This window comes from Vidua chalybeata, chromosome 3 (assembly GCF_026979565.1).
Source record: "Vidua chalybeata isolate OUT-0048 chromosome 3, bVidCha1 merged haplotype, whole genome shotgun sequence".
Lineage (NCBI taxonomy): Eukaryota > Metazoa > Chordata > Aves > Passeriformes > Viduidae > Vidua > Vidua chalybeata.
Window position 1 is genome coordinate 56984760 of NC_071532.1, and position 20297 is coordinate 57005056.

At 43.6% G+C, this 20297-nt stretch overlaps 2 protein-coding genes and 1 long non-coding RNA gene across 4 annotated transcripts in view; 2 read left to right on the plus strand and 1 right to left on the minus strand.

Annotated features, from left to right (window-relative positions):
• Positions 1–3852, plus strand: part of IGF2R (insulin like growth factor 2 receptor) — a 55228-nt gene extending 51376 nt beyond the window's left edge. For both annotated transcript variants that reach the window (XM_053937252.1, XM_053937253.1), the window contains exons 46-48: positions 885–1049; positions 1662–1731; positions 2137–3852. In XM_053937252.1, coding sequence (XP_053793227.1) covers positions 885–1049; positions 1662–1731; positions 2137–2532 — 631 coding nt within the window. In that variant the 3' untranslated portion in view covers positions 2533–3852. The remainder of the gene's footprint in view (positions 1–884; positions 1050–1661; positions 1732–2136) is intronic.
• Positions 952–10439, minus strand: LOC128785092 (uncharacterized). The gene is made up of 3 exons (XR_008429756.1): positions 10362–10439; positions 6779–6894; positions 952–1031 (listed from the first exon to the last, which is right to left on the minus strand). It is a non-coding gene; the product is annotated as an uncharacterized LOC128785092 (long non-coding RNA).
• LOC128785091 (solute carrier family 22 member 2-like) lies at positions 6200–16688 on the plus strand. Its single transcript, XM_053937254.1, has 11 exons — positions 6200–6687; positions 8852–8955; positions 9942–10096; positions 12201–12369; positions 13384–13498; positions 13603–13709; positions 13826–14040; positions 14313–14421; positions 14799–14911; positions 15955–16054; positions 16548–16688. Exons 1-11 carry the CDS (start codon positions 6277–6279, stop codon positions 16612–16614), a joined length of 1665 nt encoding a protein of 554 aa, XP_053793229.1. The 5' UTR covers positions 6200–6276; the 3' UTR covers positions 16615–16688.
• Positions 16689–20297: the final 3609 nt, after the last annotated feature.

The following is a 20297-nucleotide window of genomic DNA, read 5'->3' on the forward strand; positions in this document are numbered from 1 at the left end:
TGTTTGGCACATGACTACTAAATTAAAGCTTGCCAAACTGATCTGGACTTAAAGCTGGAGAGGCACAGTGGGATTGATAGAATTGTTTTCACTAAGTAAAAGCTACTGTAGCTGACAGAACATGCTGTTTCATGTTACTGAGAGGAGCAAACAGTTTGTGGGTGAGGTGGTCCCCCTTGCCTTACTGTCTGGAAAACTTTGAAGCTATGACAAAGACTGGCCTTCCCCTCTATCTCCCCACTTCTTTAGCCTGGAAGGGAAAATTATTACAGGTCTTCAAGGGACAATGAAGTATTCTGCAATTAAATATTAGCTAATCTACTGATTAGTGAGGGGACAGTATTAAAAGGGGAGTGTCTGTATCTAGGTGCTTACAATGTTCTTGACAGGTAGGCAGCCTCACTGTGAAAAATGGAGTGTTTACTTCTGGGAGTGTTTACTTTCTGGCTGCTAGCTTGAAAGCACAGGCAAACTCTTGATTCTGATTTAAACCTATTGTGGGAGTTTGGGGTGTGTAGTGCCATAGTCAGATGAGAGGTAAATAATTTCCGTAGCTGTTGAGGCTTACTCATGTGCATGGTTCTAAAACAGCAGTTTTGTGTGGATCACTGCTGCTGTATAAACTCTGGAGTGCTTAATTGTGCTCTGCGGTCTTGACATGAAACATGTAGTTCCATGCACTATTTATAGCATACTGGGATGGAGGCACAGTACATACATTTGTGTTTTTCAGGTTGTTTTTTACTTAGATGAAATCCCCTAAACATGCAGCTGTTAGGTTGGAATGACAGGATGGTGTGGCATGTCTTCTTTTAATCTGCTGTTTCTAATCCAGTTTAACAAAATTTATTAATATATCTTATCTTTTCAATTTACATTGCTAGATCAAGTAATGATCCAGGAAACAATCAGCACCAGACAGATGAGGAGACCCAAATACATAAAGGTCTTTCAAGGAGAAGCCAGGCTGTTGGTGCTGTGCTTAGTGTCCTCCTGGTTGTTCTCACTGTGTGTCTCATAATCTTGCTGTTCTACAAAAAAGAGAGGAGGTAAGAAATTAAGAGGCTTTAGAAGTTTCTTTGTCAGGACTTTGTTTTCTGCCAGAAATGAAAGGGAAATACTAAACTTTAGAGATTTGGGTTCTGTTTTTCAGTTGGCAGCATCAGCTGTCAAACTGCTGGTTCCTTCATATTCTCCATTACTGTCTGAAGGTCCATGTAAAGAGGGCTGGGGTGTACAACTGAGTTGATCTAGCATCTCTTGTGGGCAACTGCTAATTAAGAAACATAAAACAGTATGACAATATTGTGTTAGTATTTGATATCCCTCCACTTTCGTGGAGTCAGACTGGATCCATACAACAGTGTCAGGGAAAAAGTGCAAGTCCTGCTGTTACTCTGCTTTCCAGATGACTTTTGGGGTGTTTTTCTCTTAGATATGAAGGCCAGAGGGGTTTCAGAACAGTCAGCCTGAAGCTGTAGCAAGGGAGAAGATGTACATCATCCTGGACTGGATTTTGGTAGAGTGGTTCAGAGTCAGTGTGATAGTTCGTAGCTCATTTATTGACATGCTTTATGTTGATGGTAAAATTTCAGTGGAGAAAAGTGAGTGCTAATAAGTGGATATAGTGTTCCTAATGTAATATTCTTTCCTTTATTTAGGGAAATTGTTATAAACAAGATAACAAACTGCTGCAGAAGATCATCTGGTGTTTCCTACAAATACACAAAGGTAATACAGTGACAAAATCAAATTTGTTTCTTGTCAAGTTTTCTTAATATGAAGCTTTTATTAATAAATAACCCCCTTAATTCCTAATTCCTTTAGTGCATGGAAACCATATGGTGTGGCATCAGGAAAGCCACATAGCTGATATATATATATATAGTGAAATGGGAAAGGAAAATGGAGTTGAGGAAATGAAGAGCAGTCCATAAATTACCAAATAACATGTAAATGTACAAGAAGAGAACAAAGTCTGTTTCAGCACAGTGAAAAGTAATGCTCTTGCAGTGTTTACTCTCTCACGGCTACCTTAAACCAAGGTTGTGCATGCTGTGGGGTCTGACGACTGGGGAGATCAGTGTGTGTGTCAGTCTAGAGTGGCAGATGCAGTCTCCTCTTCTTTTCTTACAGATAAACAGTGAAGAAGACGCTAATGAGAATGAGACAGAGTGGCTTATGGAGGAAGTTGCAGCACCAAATCCAAGAACAGCAAAAGGAGGGCAGGAGAATGGTCACATTGCTACCAAGTCTGTTACATCTAAAGCCCTTACCTCTCTCCATGTGGATGACCTGGACAGTGAGGATGAAGTGTTAACCATTCCAGATGTAAAGATTCAAACAGGAAGAGGACTGAGCAAGCACCCACAGAAGAAGCCACACAGTTTTGGCAGTGATAACAAATCTTATTTACTGAACGGAGGAAAGGAAACTAAAGCAATAGCAAAGCCAGGCCAGCATCAGGCACAGAACTCTACAAATACAGCATCATTTCATGATGATAGTGATGAGGACTTGTTGAATATTTAATAACCCTTCTTGTGCCTAATCAAATATATATAGAGAGATTATATATAACAGGACAACATTTCCAACCAAATACGAGGACTTCAGCCTGAAAGATTTTTCTGAATTTTGCCTTTAACAAGAAACCATTGAAAAGGGAAGAAGAGAAAGATTTCTTGGTTGTTTACAATGATCTGTTCAGTAATGACTGGATTTTTGACATCCAGTTGGCTGAGTTAGTTGACTCTCTCTAGCCAGGACACTTTTTTTTTTTTTAAGTCTCAGCATAGATGTTAAATGCTTGCTTAAAAAAGAGAAACCTTTGAAAAGAAAAGATTAAGGCTCAATGAAGCCCCTGGCTTCTGAGACTCAAGTTATCTGACTACTGTCATTTTAACTCCTTGTATTTATTGATCCTCACTACTCAGGTTTGCATAATAGTAACACGTTCTTCCTGCCGGCAGGGTATTCTTCTATGGGCTCACCCATTGTGAGACAAGGAAAAGTATAACTTTTGTGTGTTGGGATGATTTGATGTAAATTTTGGAACTGGTCTAATTTATCCTGTAAATTTGAATATCCATTCTAATTTAAACAGATCATTGGTTCAAAGGTGTGGACTGAAAGGTACAATTCTGTATAGATTTAGCCTGAAATGGTTGCTGTTCTTCGCATGTTTTGTTTTTTTTTTTTGTTTTTTTTTTTTTTTTTTTTTTTTTTTTTTTGGTACTGGTCATATGACTGACTTCATCAGTATTTGCCTAAACAGCTGACAAGCACCCAAAGATTTTTTTTTTACCTTGATTATGGCTGGACTAGGCCAACTGCACAGATAACCAGACTTTTTAAGGACATAGAGGCAGAATTCCTATAATACAGTCTGCACTACCCAATTTGTCATTACCAAGAAAAACCCAAGGACTAGAGGAGCCCTAGTCTGCATAATGCCTCTCTCTGGTATTAATTTCAAGAAAATAAATTCGGGCCAATATTTTGTGATAACCTAATTTCTAGTCTGTATGCTATGATCCTGGTCATGGGTCATTGATTTGAAATGTTGCTGGTAATAAATGCAAGTCAGTTTTTCTGTAGCAGTCTTACTCCTCTCCAGGTGTTTCCTAAACAAAATTATGGACAATGTTAGGGTTTCAAAGCATTGTACAAGAACATGCATTGGTCAGAATTTTTTGAAACTTTTTTGTTGTTCCTTTTGGCTGGCTTATTCAGTTTCAACAATGGTTTCTTTTTATAAAAACTCCGTTTTGAATCAAAATAGTGTAATATGAAGTATTCAGCAATTTCAATAAAAGATATGAAGTGGGTATTCCAAATCCCACATCTCAAGTCTGGAATCTTTCTTGCACTATTCTGTATGCTGCTCACTAGCCTGGTGAGATCCTTTCTTGCTGTGATGGTTAATACCTCAATCATGTCACTCAAAATAAGAACCAGTGTTTGATGACAAAGATCAGAGTATTCCACCAGAATACACTGGTGGTGTATTCTTTGTTTAATCAGTCTTGGGTGTTCTTCCTCTGATATTGTTACCTGTCGAGCTGTAAGTCAGTTTGGCTTAAGCTGCATATTTTCAAACTTAAATCAACATTTTTCATATTTCTAATTAGAAGAGCTTGGAGAAGTGAGAGGCTTGATGGTGTATTTTTAATACTATTTATTATCATTGCAACAGTTCTCTGAAAGCATGTCAGAGGCTTCTGCTTCCCTTGCCCACGTCATCAGGGCTGGCGTTTTGGAGTTGTTTGATCCATGAACCAACTGCATGAAATTAATTCTCCTGTATCTGACAGCAGAGAGTGACTTCAGTGCCTGGTCTTGGAATTACTGCCCACTTTTTACCCAGGCATTTGTAGGCAGCTTGGCTGAATCTTACCTTATGCTGGATGCATAAACAGCTTCACCAGACTATTTTTCCCGGAAGAATACTCTGCTTAACTGTATGGAGGGAAGGGTTATGAGAATAACAGGGTCCAGATGAGTCTGTACAAATGGCTGGGCCAGGAGCTGAAGCTTTGCCTGTCAGCAGCATGACTCCTTGGGAAGTGTCCCTAAGAAACCCACCTGCCTGGCGGAGTCCCACACAGTTCCCTCTAGGCTGGCTGCAGAGAGAATGGGGAAAATGGGGAAAACTGGCCCAGTCTGGATCAAACTTCTGTAGTTCAAGGGAAACTTTTGCACTCCAATACCAACTGTTTAAATAAAACTGTTGGAAAAGAAGGGGGTTATGTAAGGGGGTGTGTTTTTAAGATGCAGCCTGATGCCTTAGCTTCACCCACTTCCCAGGCAGGCTTTGACTTCAGTTCCCTTGGCTCCAGCTGACTGTACACATCCTCCTCCTGAGGAAGGTGGCAGGGGTTGGCTCTGAGCGTGGTGACTGCTGTGCACGTTTGTGTCCCTGTTCCCCTCCCCAGCTCCACATGGAACTCCTGCAGGTGGGGAGGCAAAGGTCTGGTGTGGGGTGGTACTGTGCTTGGCTGAGGGTGGCACAGCTCTGAGTGGCCAGGAGAGGAGTCCTTGTTAACTTGGTGTGGATGTTCCTGACAGAGAAGAGGGTGAAGCAGGAGAGGAGAAAGCACATCTGTGTGATGTAGGGAATGATCTTGAAGTGTTGGTTTGCAAAGCAGCTTTCACAGCTGCTCAGGCCACTCGTGGTCTGTAGTTGATGAGCAATGAGACCAAGTTCTATTTCAATGTCTATGCCAGAATGGCCTTCTAAGGTGGTTTTTTTTTTTTTTTTTTTTTGGAGTGTATTGTGTCTTAGATTTTTTTTTCCTTGTTGCCTAAGCTATTCCAACTACTTTCCAGACAAATTTTCACCTTTTTTTTTTTTTTTGTGTGTCTTTTAAATGTTACCTCCACTTGGGCTTTTCTTTCTGATGGAAGGCTGCTGTTGTCAGCAAAAGATATGGGAATAGCTGGTATCTATCCATAGGCAGGACAATGTACCATAGGATACTACTGCATTTACTGCAATGAAGTCTACTTAAAGTCCTAGAGGTCTTCTGTGGTAACAAAAAAAAATAGCTGTTTTGGCCATAGGTACTGTATAGTATGGCTTTCCACAGCTATTCCCAGTGCATAATTCTGTAATGAATGCTTTTTCTCTTTTGGATCACTGCAAAAATATGCTCAGGTGAATCCCTGATGCAGGTGGGAAGAGATTTTCCTTGGGAATGGAACAGTGTAGAGGGTGAGAGGTGTGACACATGTGATAGAAGTTTTCAGGAAAGCTGTTCCTTTACTGCTATATGGCTCAATGTGTAGATGCTTTTTTCAGAGTGTACCCACCTATTTTTTCCAGATCCTGGTTAAGAAGCTTTGCTCACATGTGGTGCCCAGCCATTCTTCACTAAACCCATGTGTTGCTTGTATGTTGGTAGAAACATTTTATATGTTTGCTGCTTAAAAATGCCTATTATTTGAGGAGCTGACTTGCCTAACTAAAAAAATAACCCCCAAACCCCCAACAAAAACTGAAGGGCTGTGACCCATAGGGGCTTTTCCAGAGAACAGGCATGTATAAGTGCTCTGATTAGGGGTTAAAGGCAAATTCTCCCTGGGTGAATTAAGGTCTGATTTCAAATGAAACCTAAAAAATAGAGCTTGCAACATGTAGTTTAATAATTTATAGAGTTAGTCTTGACTTTTGGTCAAATATCTTTGTTACCTAAGTAGCTTTGCTGCCAACTAAATATATCAGCGCTGCAGAGAAGACCTAGTTGAGCTTTCTGAGGTGGTTTTGATGCCAAAATGCCAACCTTAGATGACATTTTAGAGCATATTGGAGAATTTGACAGGTTCCAGAAGCAAATCTTTTTTGTCCTATGTTTGTTATCTGCTTCCTTCACCCCAGTGTACGTGGGGGTCGTCTTCTTTGGGTACACCCCTGAGCATCGCTGCTCCAGCCCTGGGGTGGCTGAGCTGAGCCAGCGCTGTGGCTGGAGCCTGGAGGAGCAGCTGAATCACACAGTTCCCGAGTGGGATGGCCACGGGGGCAGCTTCAGCAGCCGCTGCAGGAGGTACGAGGTGGACTGGAACACAACAGGCATCAGCTGCACTGACCCCCTCGGCAGCCTGGTGGGCAGCGGGAGCACCGTCCCCCTCGGTCCCTGCCGGGATGGCTGGGTCTACGACTTCCCAGGGAGCTCTATCGTGACAGAGGTAAAAACAGCTCCCTTTGTCCTGTCCCCTCTGTTACAGACAAGGTGAGGGTTGGTGGAGCCTTGACTATGTTAAAATATCCCCTGCTTACCTGGAGAAGGTAAACTTCTCTTACTGTGAACTTGCGCTTGGGGGTTTACAAGTTATCTTCCCTCTGTCCTTGCTGTGAAGGGTTGCCTTGGCTGCTCAGGAGGCTTATATCTCCAGCTGGGGAGCAAAGCATATTTCAGCAAATAAATCTCCAGGTAGATAAAGTCCAGTTCTGAATGAAATTCCTGTCACATGAGAGGTCCAATTGGTGAAGGTGTGTAGGCGTGTAAACAGTGCAGCTAGCAGTGCTGCAAACAAAATGGGCCAATGCAATGGCCTTGATTTCTTCCCCCCACCCCCTTCTTTTTTTTTTTTTTCTTTCTTTTTTTTTTTTAATGAATAAAGTCTTTTAAATTTGGTTTTAAATAAAAATTAATTGCAGTCAGTGTGAGGAAAGGTATTGCCTCCCACAATTAAACAGTTCAAGTTAGGAATAAACTGTAGAAACTGTGCTCTCAGAAGGAGTCTGAATAAACTGAAAGTGGTACTTAAGCTACTTGCTGTACTTCAGCAGTTTAGGTGCTTTAACTTTAAGAATAAACCAGTAACTGGGATGACAAGCTTGATCTCATCACAGAAAGTTCTACCAAATGTTTAGAGGCGGTCAGGATTCTTTCCCCCATATGGCTAACACAGGAGCAGTTAAAATCTGTGCTCTAGCAACTTCAGCATTCATAGTTTTCTAAGAGATTGGTCCTAGCTATAAGGGGGTGCACTCTAAGTGTACTTCTTTCAGCAAGTTATGGGCTGTGAGATATGAAAGTGAGGAAGTGAGGCACCTCAAGTGTAGGGTGAGCCAGGCCTTCTATGCAGCAGCAGCTCAGCAGGCACATCTCACTGGAAAAGGCTCCAGCAGATCCCATGGTCCAGATGCCCCCACCATCATTTCCTGAGGCTGTGGGAAGCTGAGCACTTGCAGTCTGTGTGGGCTCATGCAGTTGTGCTCTCACATCAGCTGTCTCCCCTTTCCTGCTGAAGGGGGTGCAAGGCCAGGCCCATGGGCTGCTTCCTTCATAGAATAACCAGATATGTCACATAACCCTACATTTTGTCAATGAGTTTCTGGTTGTGACTGTTTCTGTGAAACTTCTCAGGCTCTGATATGTTGTCCCCTGCTCTGATAGCCTAGAAAAGGAAAGAATAGTGCAGTGTAAATCGTGTTATTTCAAAGGAGAAGTTTGCATGTGGAAGAACGTTCTCATGGGAAGTCCCATAGAGCATCAGAAGAAATATTTGGTTTTGTGTTAATTATGGATGCATAGATTCAATTAAACCCAGCTACCAGGAGAAAGGGAAGGGATTCTCAGTCATATTAGGAGAGGTTTTTGCAATAACCTTTTCTTCAGTAGCTCTTAAGTATTTCTACAAGTAAGACAGGACAAGACTAGATGGCAAATATATGTAGGTATCCATGTGGTATAAAGCTTGGCCCTGGATAGAAAATATCTGCTCTCCAGACACATACAACATATGTTTAGCATAGTTGAGCTAAAGACCAGAGCAGAGAGAAAATGCTGTGGCCTCAGGGCAGATGCAGATACTTCCACCCTCCTTCTGAAAGGCAGTGCTCCATGGGACCTGGAACAAGGCAGGCTCCTGAAGGCATCTAAGGTGCTTCTAATAAGGGCATCACACTTAGTCCTCAATGGTCTGTGGGGACTACTCTGCCATGCCAGGGTATGAGGTAACAAGAACTGCCTAGAAATGTTCACCATCAGTCACAAAAAAAAAAAAAAAGCTGTTTGAAAAACTCAGGGTGATCATCAGATCCATGCTGATTTGATCAATGAGGGCCAACAGAGGTTCGGATGCTAGTTTTGACAGATAATAACTCACTTATGCTTTCCAGAAAAGAGAGATGAGACATGAGTGGGAGATGCCAGTAAACTGCTCAAGGGCTTTTCCCAGTCTTTAATGTTGGACAATTAGTTAAGTTAGCAGGATTTCTGTGTGCTGGCAAAGCAGGCATTGACCAGAAACAAGTTTAAATCTTTAACTGAAGTGAAGGAGAGTTGTGGATGTGAGCCAGCTCCTCATTTCACTCTTTTGTCTCTGACTGTGGTTGCTCCTTTAGTTTGACCTGGTGTGTGAGGACTCCTGGAAGTTGGATCTCTTTCAGTCTTCTGTGAACGCTGGGTTTTTTATTGGCTCCTTAAACATTGGCTACATTGCAGACAGGTATGTGTGGGCTGACAGCAAAACCCTCTGACCTCCCTTATCAGTGTTCAGCAGCCAAACTTAAATAAAGGTTGTGCAACTGATATCATCTCCACTCTTCTGAAAATAAGGTCATCCCCCTGGACCTTCAGTTGCAGCATGAGCCAATATCCTGCCTTTTAGGTTGTGCCTGGTGGTTAGCACAGATCTGCTCAGCAAGCCCTGCAGAGCCCATGAGGACTATTTTAGAATTGTACACACCAAACTTCCTACTGTGCCATACCAGAGCCCTCGGGCGTTAACCAAAGCCAGGAAATGTGTGGTTTGGATCTCCCACTTAATCTGTCACACTCTGTGTGGCTGCAGCTTGGAAACATTTTGCTTCTTTTGGAGAAGCTTAGAAACAGTTGTCACAGTTTGCCAGATGTGTACAGCAGCAGTCACTGAGAAAAAAAAACAGATAATCCCTCTAGCTCCGTGTTCAGAGCCAGCAGAGTCAGACTCCCTGGCTCAGGCATCTGGGCTTAAAGAGAAACAAATGCCAGTACTTCCCCTCTTGCTCCCCTTCTGCCTAGGACTGTTAGTACAGCAGGCTCTGAGTTGCTCCAGCTGAGAAATGCAGCCCACTCACAAGCAGAGCCATACATTACTAGTGTTTTGAAGGTTAAGATTGTGGTGAATAAAACCCTTATAAATCTGGTGCATGTGTAACTGTCAGAATAATAATATTAACCCATGCTTATTTTTCAGTCCCAAACTAATATATGTAAACATGGGACTATTCTTTTTTTCCTGAAAGTTTTTGTGGAATTGCTGAGCAACTGGCACAGTATCTTTTCATGGCATAGGAAAGCAGATCAGTGAGTAATAGGCAAAGAAAAAAAGCATGTCTCTATATTGCATAGCAAAATTGGATTTTTTCCCCCTGAAGATGCACAAAGCTCTTACTAGTTTAAAATGCTTCCATGACTAGTGGTTTGCTTCATGCCTATCATTTTCCAATCCAGGTTTGGCCGTAAATTTTGCCTTTTAACAACAATTGTTGCAAATATTGTGTGTGGAATCCTTCTGGTCTTCGTGCCCAGCTATGTGTGGATAGTCATCATCCGCTTGTTGCAAGGGCTGGTCAGCAAGGGCTGCTGGACTGCAGGCTACATCCTGGGTGAGTACAGGACCTTCTCCCAGGAGCAAGACTAGCAGCAGAAGATGAAGGAACAAAACTCAACTCCAAAAAACTTAAAAAATAAGCCATTTTAAAAATGCCTGCCATGGTGTTTTATTAAGGAGTTTTCTCCCTCTTTGACTTCCCAGGATGTTTTCAAGCACTGTCATTTGGGAGAAACAACAGTAGCCTTCAAAGCTCAAGCAAGTGGTGGTGGGTTAGGGCTCTTACCTCGAGATAGGCTTTCCCCTATGGTACAGCTCACCTTTGCAGATCTATCTGGGCCCCGTGGCTCTTCCTTCCATCAGGCTCCGGCTAGGGAAGGTGACCAGGCAGACACAGCCCCTCTGGCCTGGGTGCATTCAGGATGGTGACAGAGGAGGCCATTAAAGAAGCAGGCAGAGGGGTGGGGAAAACTTGAGACATTTTTATGACACAAAAAGCATTAAAGGGCAAACAGAGGCTTCAGAACATAAAAATAACAGAAGAACAGCACGTACTTGCTGATAAAAAGACGAGGTGTTTGTGTACCTGTGTGTATGCACTGGGCTGAGCAGAGGCCAAGCCATGGAGGAGCCAGCCTGTGTGGGTGCCTCTTCCAGTGCCCTGCACCAGCTGTGTCTGCTGGTGAGGCACAGCTGAGTGGCCAGGCTGGGTCTGGGACCACCTCAGGACCTCTTTCTGGTTCAGGGTAGAGCTGCCTGTGATTTCTCTGATTTTTCTGGAATGGAGTTCAGTCTTTTGTCCACAATACCCAACTGCAAGCAATCACTGAAGCAGCAGATTAACTATTTTAAAAGCTGACCTATAGAACATTAACTGGGTTATGGTGGCAGGTGGCTCTACCAAATACCTCTGAGAGACATGCCATTTATTGTGACAGTGGTGAAAATGTAAAAGTCAGTGCCCTAAACTTCCATGAAATCTTTCAGTGTGGGCATCTTGCTAATTCAGTTTTCCAGATGTTTGATATAAATAAAAGCACCTATCCCACGGTCCAGACTGTTTTCTGCTAAGACATGATTATTCCTTTCTGTGCATTTCTGGATTTAAATATTTTCCTGGCACAAATGAAATCTCCATCCCCTCTTCTGGGGAACTTTAAGCTGTTTTAGAGGGTGAAGTCCTTTTCAGGACAATGATTTGCCTCATCTTGATGTTTTCTCTTTGTTACATCTTGTTACTCCTGGAGTATCTTGAAACTCTCTTATGGAAAAAGATCCTGAACCAGCCCCAAAGCCCCCTTAAATTTGTATCTTCTCCCTGGGGTGGCCAATACTGAATGCCCAGGGGAGGATATAAGGACAGAAAAACCTTGTTAACCTGCTCTGCTGAGGCACTTGTCTACCCTTCAGCTGCTTCTGGCTCAGTGCTGCTGAGCCTGCAGAGATGTCTTTGTGCCTTGTTCAGCTGAGCAGCATTAGCTAATCTGTGGTTCCAAAACTCAGCAGCTCATTTGGCCGCTAATTAGTTCCTTACCGTTCTTTTTCTAATGAGTTTGCTTTCTTGAAGTCACACAACTGGATGCAAAATATTGTGTGTGCTTGCGCCTGTCTGCTGGCATAGTTACTTTTAACTGTGTATCAACAAGACTTAATGTGTGTGTCTATGCTGTGGAGTCGCAAAGTGCAGACGAATAGTGATCCCACCCTGGCCTGGGAGCTCTGTGCCATCCCGTGATACAGGTTTTCCTTATGTACTTGGAGTGAGGTGCAGGCTGAAAGCCTGTATTTTGGAAACAAAATATTCAGCTTTGTTGTTGGGTTGGAGACATTATGTATGTTAGCTTTAGATTTCACAACAAAATTCATCTGTGCACGTTGACAAATGTTTGATCTACTCTATGATTTCTGCAGCAGAGGACACTCCTGGATGTCTTAGGCCAGTGCACAGCCAGCAGCAGTGTTTTCTTCTCTGCTGGGGTTCAGGTGCCAGAAAAGCCGAGCAGGGGGTTTTGTCTGGAGGCGTTATGCTGGGAAGCCCAGGATTACCAAGGTTTCCCCAAGGAGTTACCATAGCATCGGTCCTCCAGCAGCCCCCCTAGCTGGTCTGTGCTGCACGGGGCAGCCAGGGTGCTCACGTGTCCCCGTGTGCCCGTCCGCAGTGACAGAAGTGGTCGGCCCGCAGTACCGGAGGATGGTGGCGATCCTCTACCAGGCGGCTTTCTCCGTCGGGCTCCTGGTCTTCGATGGCATCGCGTACGCCCTCCCTCACTGGCGGTGGCTGCAGCTCACTGTCACCCTGCCCACCTGCTTCCTCCTGCTCTACTACTGGTAAGTGCCCTTTTGTTGTACCTCTGCCTGCCACCCAAAAAAACTGGCTTCTCCTGCTTCCCAAGGCTTGATACTGAGAGAGACTGGGCGCTCCTTTCTGGCGCGCACACCTCTTGGTGCAAAGAGGAAGTTCCCTGCAAAAAGGAGAGGGGAATAGGACTCCTCAGCAACTGAGATCTTGTTGAATCCTAGTCTGTGCACCTCACCTGACCTTGTGTTTAAAAAACAGACCACTTGGAAAAACACTGAGGGAAAATTGGATTAGTATAATTTACTATTTTCTTTAAGCAATTAATAAATTGCTTAAAGACAATAGGTGCCTTGGCATAATTTAATTGGTTTTACACTGAAAATACTGACAGATTGACAGATTGTCTAATGCTAACATAACTGTAACAGGCTGCTAGCGTGTTCTTTTAAGGCAGAAAAGTTGCAGGTTTTGTGGTCCAACCGAAAAAAAAAGCACTTGGGTACTCCTTCATTTTAGTTTCTCTCCTCTCTTTTTAATTAATATTTTTTGGTTGGAGTGCTTCAGATTTGAGAAATTGTCTGGATGGATCAAGAGGTTAGGAATAGTAGAAAGAAATTTGTTGCCTTCCTTCTTCCATATTTTTGAATTGGTAAGCCAGTTCTAACTTAATGAATACGTCTTAACCTGTATTGGCAGAAGTGAAAAATGGCTCCCTGAGAGGAGCTGGTTTGTAGTGAATGGGCTGGACAAGATGAGAGCACTACTCTCACTCAAAGCTCCTCCCTGATTTATCTAAAACTAAACTCCTCTTTGACTAAAGCCACTACCTCAACTGTTCCTTTTCCAATCTCAGCCATGGATACACTACTTTTCCTGACTGAGGGAGTGGGAAGTAGCACATGAAACCCACCCAACCAAAAAAAAAAAAAAAAAAAAAAAAAAAAAATCAATCTTCCTCTATTTAATCCTCCCAAAGTCTCCACTCATGGGAGAATAGGTGGGGTTTATGTTTTGTTGTATAATGGCATTCACTCGCATTTTAGGTGCCTCCCAGAGTCTCCCAGGTGGCTGATATCTCAAGGAAAAAATGACAAAGCTATGAAAATTGTCAGCAATATGGCTAAAAAAAATCAGAAAAAGATGCCTTCCCATTTTAAGGTGAGATCAGGGTTTGCTTGTGCATGTAAGTAAGCATCATGATAGTACCTTGCACCAGTTCCTCACAGAGAAATTTAATGTGCTGTGTACTGGCTCTTCCATAGGATATTAAATTTGAAGAGGAAGATTGTGGGAAGCAGAATCCCTCACTGATGGACCTTTTCAGGACACCACAGATAAGAAAAAACACACTCATTTTGATGTACAACTGGTAAGAATATAATGCTAGAGAGCTGGTTTTGGAGCTTTGGATTTGAAAACTCCAACAGGACATGGATGTCTGTTCTCTTACTATCTAACAAATCCAGGATGCTCTTCTCTGCCCAGGTTCACGAGCTCCATCCTCTACCAGGGGCTCATCATGCACATGGGAATGGCTGCCGAGAACATGTATCTGGATTTCCTCTATTCTGCACTTGTTGAGTTCCCAGCGGCCTTCATCATCATCATCACTATTGACCGTGTTGGGCGGCGCTACCCCTGGGCTGTGTCAAACCTGGTGGCTGGGGCCGCCTGCCTTGCCACAGCCCTCGTCCCAGAGGGTAAGTCACCTGAATGAAGCCCCGTGGGGACTTCCCATGAGATTCCTCTGGGACCTCCATGCTGCTTTGTGAGGATCCCTTTGCCACTGCTTATGCGGCCCTCTCTGTTCCTGTTCCCTCACTCACACGAGTGAAACAAAAAAAACAAACATCCCTCAAAAACATCAACTGACATGGGATCAGAGATTCCACAGAATAACACTGTTGTATTAATTGGCACCTGCTAAATCACTGGGATGCTTTTAAATGTCTTGAATGTATTTTCTCTGCAGACATACATTGGTTAAAAGTGATTACTGCTTGCATTGGGAGAATGGGAATTACAATGGCTTTTGAAATGGTTTGCTTTGTAAACACAGAACTGTATCCAACTTATATCAGGTAAGTGCATCCTCTCCCCACTTGGCATTTGGCCTGGAAACAAATAATTGAGGCTGATGTGTATGTTACGTTTTATGCTAAATGAAGTTATCCTCAAATGTGTCAGAATTACACAGGTACTATTGAACATAAAGTAGGTGAAGCACAATTAAAATGCCTTAAAAAAGTGGCTTAATAAAGAAAAGAAATGTACTTTTAGACAAGGGGAAACTCACATGACTGAAATAAAGGGAAAATTTGGGATAACCAGGGAGGGTGAGGGATCTGAAGTTGCACACAGTGCCTGGATCTGTCCTGTGTGAGGGTGAGAGTTGTGATCCATCCCCTTCCAACTGCAGTACTCTGACACTAACATGATCCCTTTGCTGCCAAACCAGGAATCTCGGGGTGATGGTTTGCTCCTCTTTGTGTGATATTGGTGGAGTCATCGCCCCATTCGTTGTCTACAGACTGGTGGAGATCTGGCACGATCTGCCACTGATTGTCTTCAGTAAGTGCCACTTACCTCCTTGCTGGTCCCTTCCAGGGTGCAGCGGGGGACCCAAGTTCCAAAGGGAGGGAAAAGCCACCAACACAGCTGCTTTAAGTTTAGCAGAAGCCCCCTGCTCTCTACAAGGCCTTAGCCTTCAGTTTATGACAAGCTGGAACTTGTTTATGCACTCATATTTCCCTTGCCCCTATGATTTCTCCATGCATTTTAAAGGAAGTTTGAGTTGAATACAGGTTTGGCAGATGGCAAAGAACTCATAAAAAATTTGATGAGCTTAATATTTGATTTAAAGATGATTTACTGCTCTTCTGTGAGTTATATTGTCTCTGTCCAGCCGTCAAACCCTAGAATTTCATGTAATTGCCTATTTAATGGAGTACAAGTATGCCTGTTATGCTTCAAATTTTCTGACACTTTGTTAACTGGCTCCTCTCCACTTATTTGGAAAGTGGCTGGTAAAGAAATGCAAGATAAGTTTTGCAGACTAGTGACCTGAACTCTCAGGTCAGGGCCTGAAACACTTATGAATCTTTAGGTCAGCACATTATTTATAGAAAAATACCTTGAATGGCAATATGCAGATTTTAACAGACAGGACATCTAGAAGGGCGCTTAGTAGATTTAAAATACATACCAAACACTTACAAAGTGGATAAAAGAAATTATCAGAGGAGAATTTGATTGTGTTGCTTCGAAGATAATTGTGTGTACATTTTCTAATCTTATGTGAATAGCATAAAATGGAATGTGTTTCCTGGCATGCTCTAGCACTAAAAAGAGTTCTTTCCTCTATGAAGGAAGGATCTGTCCAGTTTGAGGTGTCCTAGTTCATGCATAACTCACAAGAGGACTTGGCTTGGTGCTGTCTCCAGAGGGCAGCCACATCCTCCATTTTTGTACCAGCATGACAGTTTTGCACATGAGACTTGAGGTGCACATCTTGTATAAAGAAGAAAATAAAATGCCATTGACAAGTCTGTTCAGTCTGGCAGTAGCAAGTGGCTGATAAATGCTTACAAGCTCTTTGTTCCTCTTGTTTGAAGCTGTGCTTGGTTTGATTGCGGGTGGATTGGTGCTGCTTCTGCCTGAAACTAAAGGAAGAGTTTTGCCTGAGACTGTGGAGGATGTTGAAAACTTTCACAGGTGAGTCATGAGGATGAACATGTGGCAGTTTTCACTTGAAATTGGGCAAAATCCCTGTCCAGAGGGAATCCCAGGGGTTATTTGGCTGCCTTGTTTGTTTCCAGGAAGTTGTTGGGTAGTTTCCAGACTCTCTGGACAGATTCTGGACTCTTTTTAGCCCATGTCTACCTAGGCACCTTGAGAACAAGTAGCCTAGGCCTTTACTGGCCTTGAATAGCTGCACTAGGCTCTCAAAAGTGCTGCAACACCATACTAAATGGTATTTGTGTTTAAAAAAATGCCTTAACAATTGAAGAGGAAGAGGGCAGTGTTGGTAGCAGCTTCACATGTGGGGCGTGAAGCACCAGTATCTGCTGAGGAACCAAAGCAAACCTAAGGGAATATATATAGTCATTTTACTGGGGCCAAGGCAGAGCAGGGGAAGAACTTGAAGTTAGCTGCTCCCTGATCAACTTTATCCCTGGTTGATGTTCATGTCTTATGACTCTTGCAGGCAAAGTGCTCCGAAGGCCAAGAAAATCTATCTCCAAGTCCAAGGATCAGAAGTAGCATGTGGCTGAAGAAGGTGTAACTCTTGCTGGGTAGTCTGCTTTAGGGCAGTAGCACAGAAATACCACTTAGAATAAATACCCTCTCAAAAGCCTTGCCTCTCTTATTTCAATTTCTGTGCACATCCTTTATTTACAGTGTTTAGGGTTTTCTGATGGGATTGTCCCTATTGCTGCATAGCTGCTTCCCTCTCTGTACACTAAGAGAAACATGTTTTAGGGCTGGGAAATTTTTGTACCAGCTGTGTGGACTTCAACATGGACTTCAAGAGGTCTTAACTTGAGTATGGTAGGATCCATACCAACAAAACTTTGTAAGTCTCCATAAAGTTTAACTTTGTTGGCTTCTCTTAAGAAGAGGCAGCATAATATGATATTTATCTCGATTGTAGAATCAAGGTAACTATAAACCTGGTTCAACTGTGTGACAACTTGCACAGAGTTTTTAAAAAATTGATTTTATTTTCTTCTGGCTACTCACAAGGATTTTATTTTACTGGCTACTCACAAGGATGTATACTCACAAGGATGGGCATGTGGCAACTCTAGAGCATGAAAAAACATGCATAGGAGAAACACTCATAATCCTTTATGAGGTAATAGCATTATACATGGGCCCTGCAGGGGCATTCCTTTGGAGTGAGCTGGGATCAGGCTTGGGAACTTGCAGGACCCTGACCAAGGGTCCTGTCTATCAAGGAGAATCAGGAACAGCATTGGGTTCTCCAGGAAATATCCAGCACCTTCAGAAATTTCCTAGTCCATCCTGTTGAGTGACTGTAACAGACTTGTGGTTGCAGGGTCCTGTGTCTCCCCTTCCCTGTTTGTGTTGCTGGTCCCTATCTGCTGGAAAACACTGTTTTTCCATAGGGATACTGTGAGCAGGGTACAAGATACCTCTGCCCATTGATAATCAGCTGCAGGGAGAGAACTCCCAGTTGAGCAAGGCACCGCTGGACTCTAGCAGGCAGGGTGAAATTCCCCCAGGATTGCATCCCAGTGACCTTGCATCTGCTTTCAACTGGCCTGAACCTCAGTTAATATTCAGTGTTGCTGTGAGGGCCTCCAAGGCAGGGAAGTGTGTTGTGCAGTGAGGCAAGGCCATGGCAAGGCTGCCCTGAGAAGAGTAGGGACAGATCAGGAATGGCATGACTTTGGCCAGGGCAGTTGCAAAACTAGTATTTGCTTCAGGATCAGAGAGGAATAAGCTTGTCCTGAGAAGGCAAGAGGAACAGTGGAGGTGTAATTATGTGTCTAGAAGAGCTGATGTCCTGCTCTGTTTGCAGACATGTCTCTGCTCTGCACTAACCAAATCTGTCAGAACTTCTGACTTACAGTTCTTTGATATAAAACCTGTTGAAAGCTCTGCAGGTAGAAAATGGAGGTGGTAGCAACAAGTTAAGCAAAACAAAGACTGAGATGAATAAATAAATAACTACAAAAGCTGAGTCCCAAGACCCTTACCCATCACACTGGTATTTATTCCCATAAGCACTGCTACTGCCACAGCAGGAGCTACAGAGGTGGGAGGCTCTGGAACACCTTTGCTTTAAAGTCATCTGTAGACTGTGATAGTGACGTCTGCTTCTGGTAGCAGCTTAATAAACACAAGGGCAAATGTCCTTCATTCATTTCTTTGCTGGTGACATTTGCCCATTCATGGATTGCTTCCTGGAGCTGGGAAGTCAGAGGGATGTAAAAGCTGGTCCAGCTGCACGTGGCTGCTCTCAAAATGGGGAGCAGCAGCACTGTGTCCTGGGGGTGGCAGGAGTGCCTCACCCCCAGGCTATGGGTGAAGCTCACATCCTGCCTCAGTAACACAGTTTGACAGCTTCCCTTCCTCTACAGAGCAGCTGAAGCCTGTCTGCTCCTGGGGCTGCTGGAGCATAACCAGTGCTGTCCCTGGAGCCTGGGAAGGAGCACTTCAGGACCAAGCACCATCTGACTCTGGCAAGGAGCCTGGGAGCAAGTAAATAGGGCCAGATTAATGAAAGTGGGACTGACCCCTAAAGAAGACCCTGTCCCTCACTTATTACTTAAACCTGGACTTTATATCAGCTGTGCCTGAAGAAAACATAAAAGCTCCATGTTTTGGGATACCCACCAGCCTTCACCAACTGGGTTTTGGCCAACCAACTTTACTTATACAAATTTCCTGGTGTTCTCCATGGCATCATCTGATGGGCAGATAAACTTGTGGCCAAGGGCTGCACCTTTCTAAGCACTTTTCTTGTCCTCTTCTGTTGCTATCAGCACCTAAATCCAAATGCCAACATGCAGGCATTACTGTTGATTGGACAATTCTATGTTCCTATCCCATCGCTAGTCAACAGCACTGTGTCATCCTACATCCTTAATATTTTAAAATATAAAGAAATTGGGCCTTCTTCCACAACTAGAACTGGTAAACTCAAATCCAGAGAATAAATATATAAATAATATATAAATATAAGTTGATGAATATGATGTGAATCGCAGCTTCTCAAGAGCAATGGAGAGAGGGCTCTTCAAACTCCAAAGGCACTACAGCAGTGATTTTCCGCCATGGTATGGAGGGAAAACTCCTTTTTTGGCTTATCTTTTCCCCCTGCCTCAGTACTTATTTCTGACAGATGCTTGGGAGTTTGGCCATGTAAACAATCAAGCTCAGGGCATTAGGAAAACACTCACGCATAAACACAAACTTTAATGTGCTTTAATATGCAGGGCAGAGTGTCCTGTTATTGTTTGGGCTGGTCCCAGGAGGTGTCTGTGATGGGGCTTCCTGCCCCTTCCCCGTCACTGATCCCGAACGTTGATGCAGTTGTAAGGGGCCCAACAAGTCCTGAGGATTTACTGCCTCCAACTCCTCATTGTTTTTTTTTTTATTTTCCAGCTTGCCTAATATCTAGCCAAATTCTGGAATGCCAAATCTTAAAAGCCAGCCTGGGCTTAGAGGTGCTTGTTTTTTCTACATTTCTCTGGAAGAAGAGGAGCAAAACTAGGAGGGAAAAGGGGCTTGTGGATGCCTCAGGCACCCACAGTGGGCTCTACAGTGGCAGTGCTCGCTGCTGAGTGGCAGGAGCTGAATTATAGACCAACCAACAGCCCCAAGACTTTAAGGGAGGTAGAGGGAATTGTGACAGTAAATCAGACACTGCCTCTGTGTTAGTTTTGTGCAGAGTTAGGTAGCTTGGAGGAAGTGAGTTGGGCTTGTGACTGCACTCCTGCTTGCTACAGAAATGAGCTGTGAGTGAGCAGCCCAAAGAGATTTTTAGTTTTATAAGAAGCAAAAGAAAGTGTTCCTTCATGAATTTCCCACTTATGCCACATGAGTTGCTGCTGCCAGATATCCTGGGACACCCGAAACATGTGAAAGTGTTCAGGAGGCAAATAGAAAATATTTGCAGGATGGTCCATGAGGAAGTGAAGCAAAAATGCTTCTGACTTAGGAAATCTGGTCTTGTTACAGACAATGCTTTGAAAATCAGATGATGCCAGTGGGGGTCAGGCCTGCTGCTAATCAGGGGTGCCTGCTCAGAAGGTGCCATTGCAAACTGGGTAACTGAGGACAGAGGCTGTGAGCCAGCCTCCCTTGCTGACCAGTCCCTGGATCAGGCCGAACGTCACCGTCCAGCTCAGTGCAAAGGCCATCAGAACCCCTGAAACCACGCTGATGAGGACTGTGACCAGAAGGCAGAGTTTGTGCCCCCAAA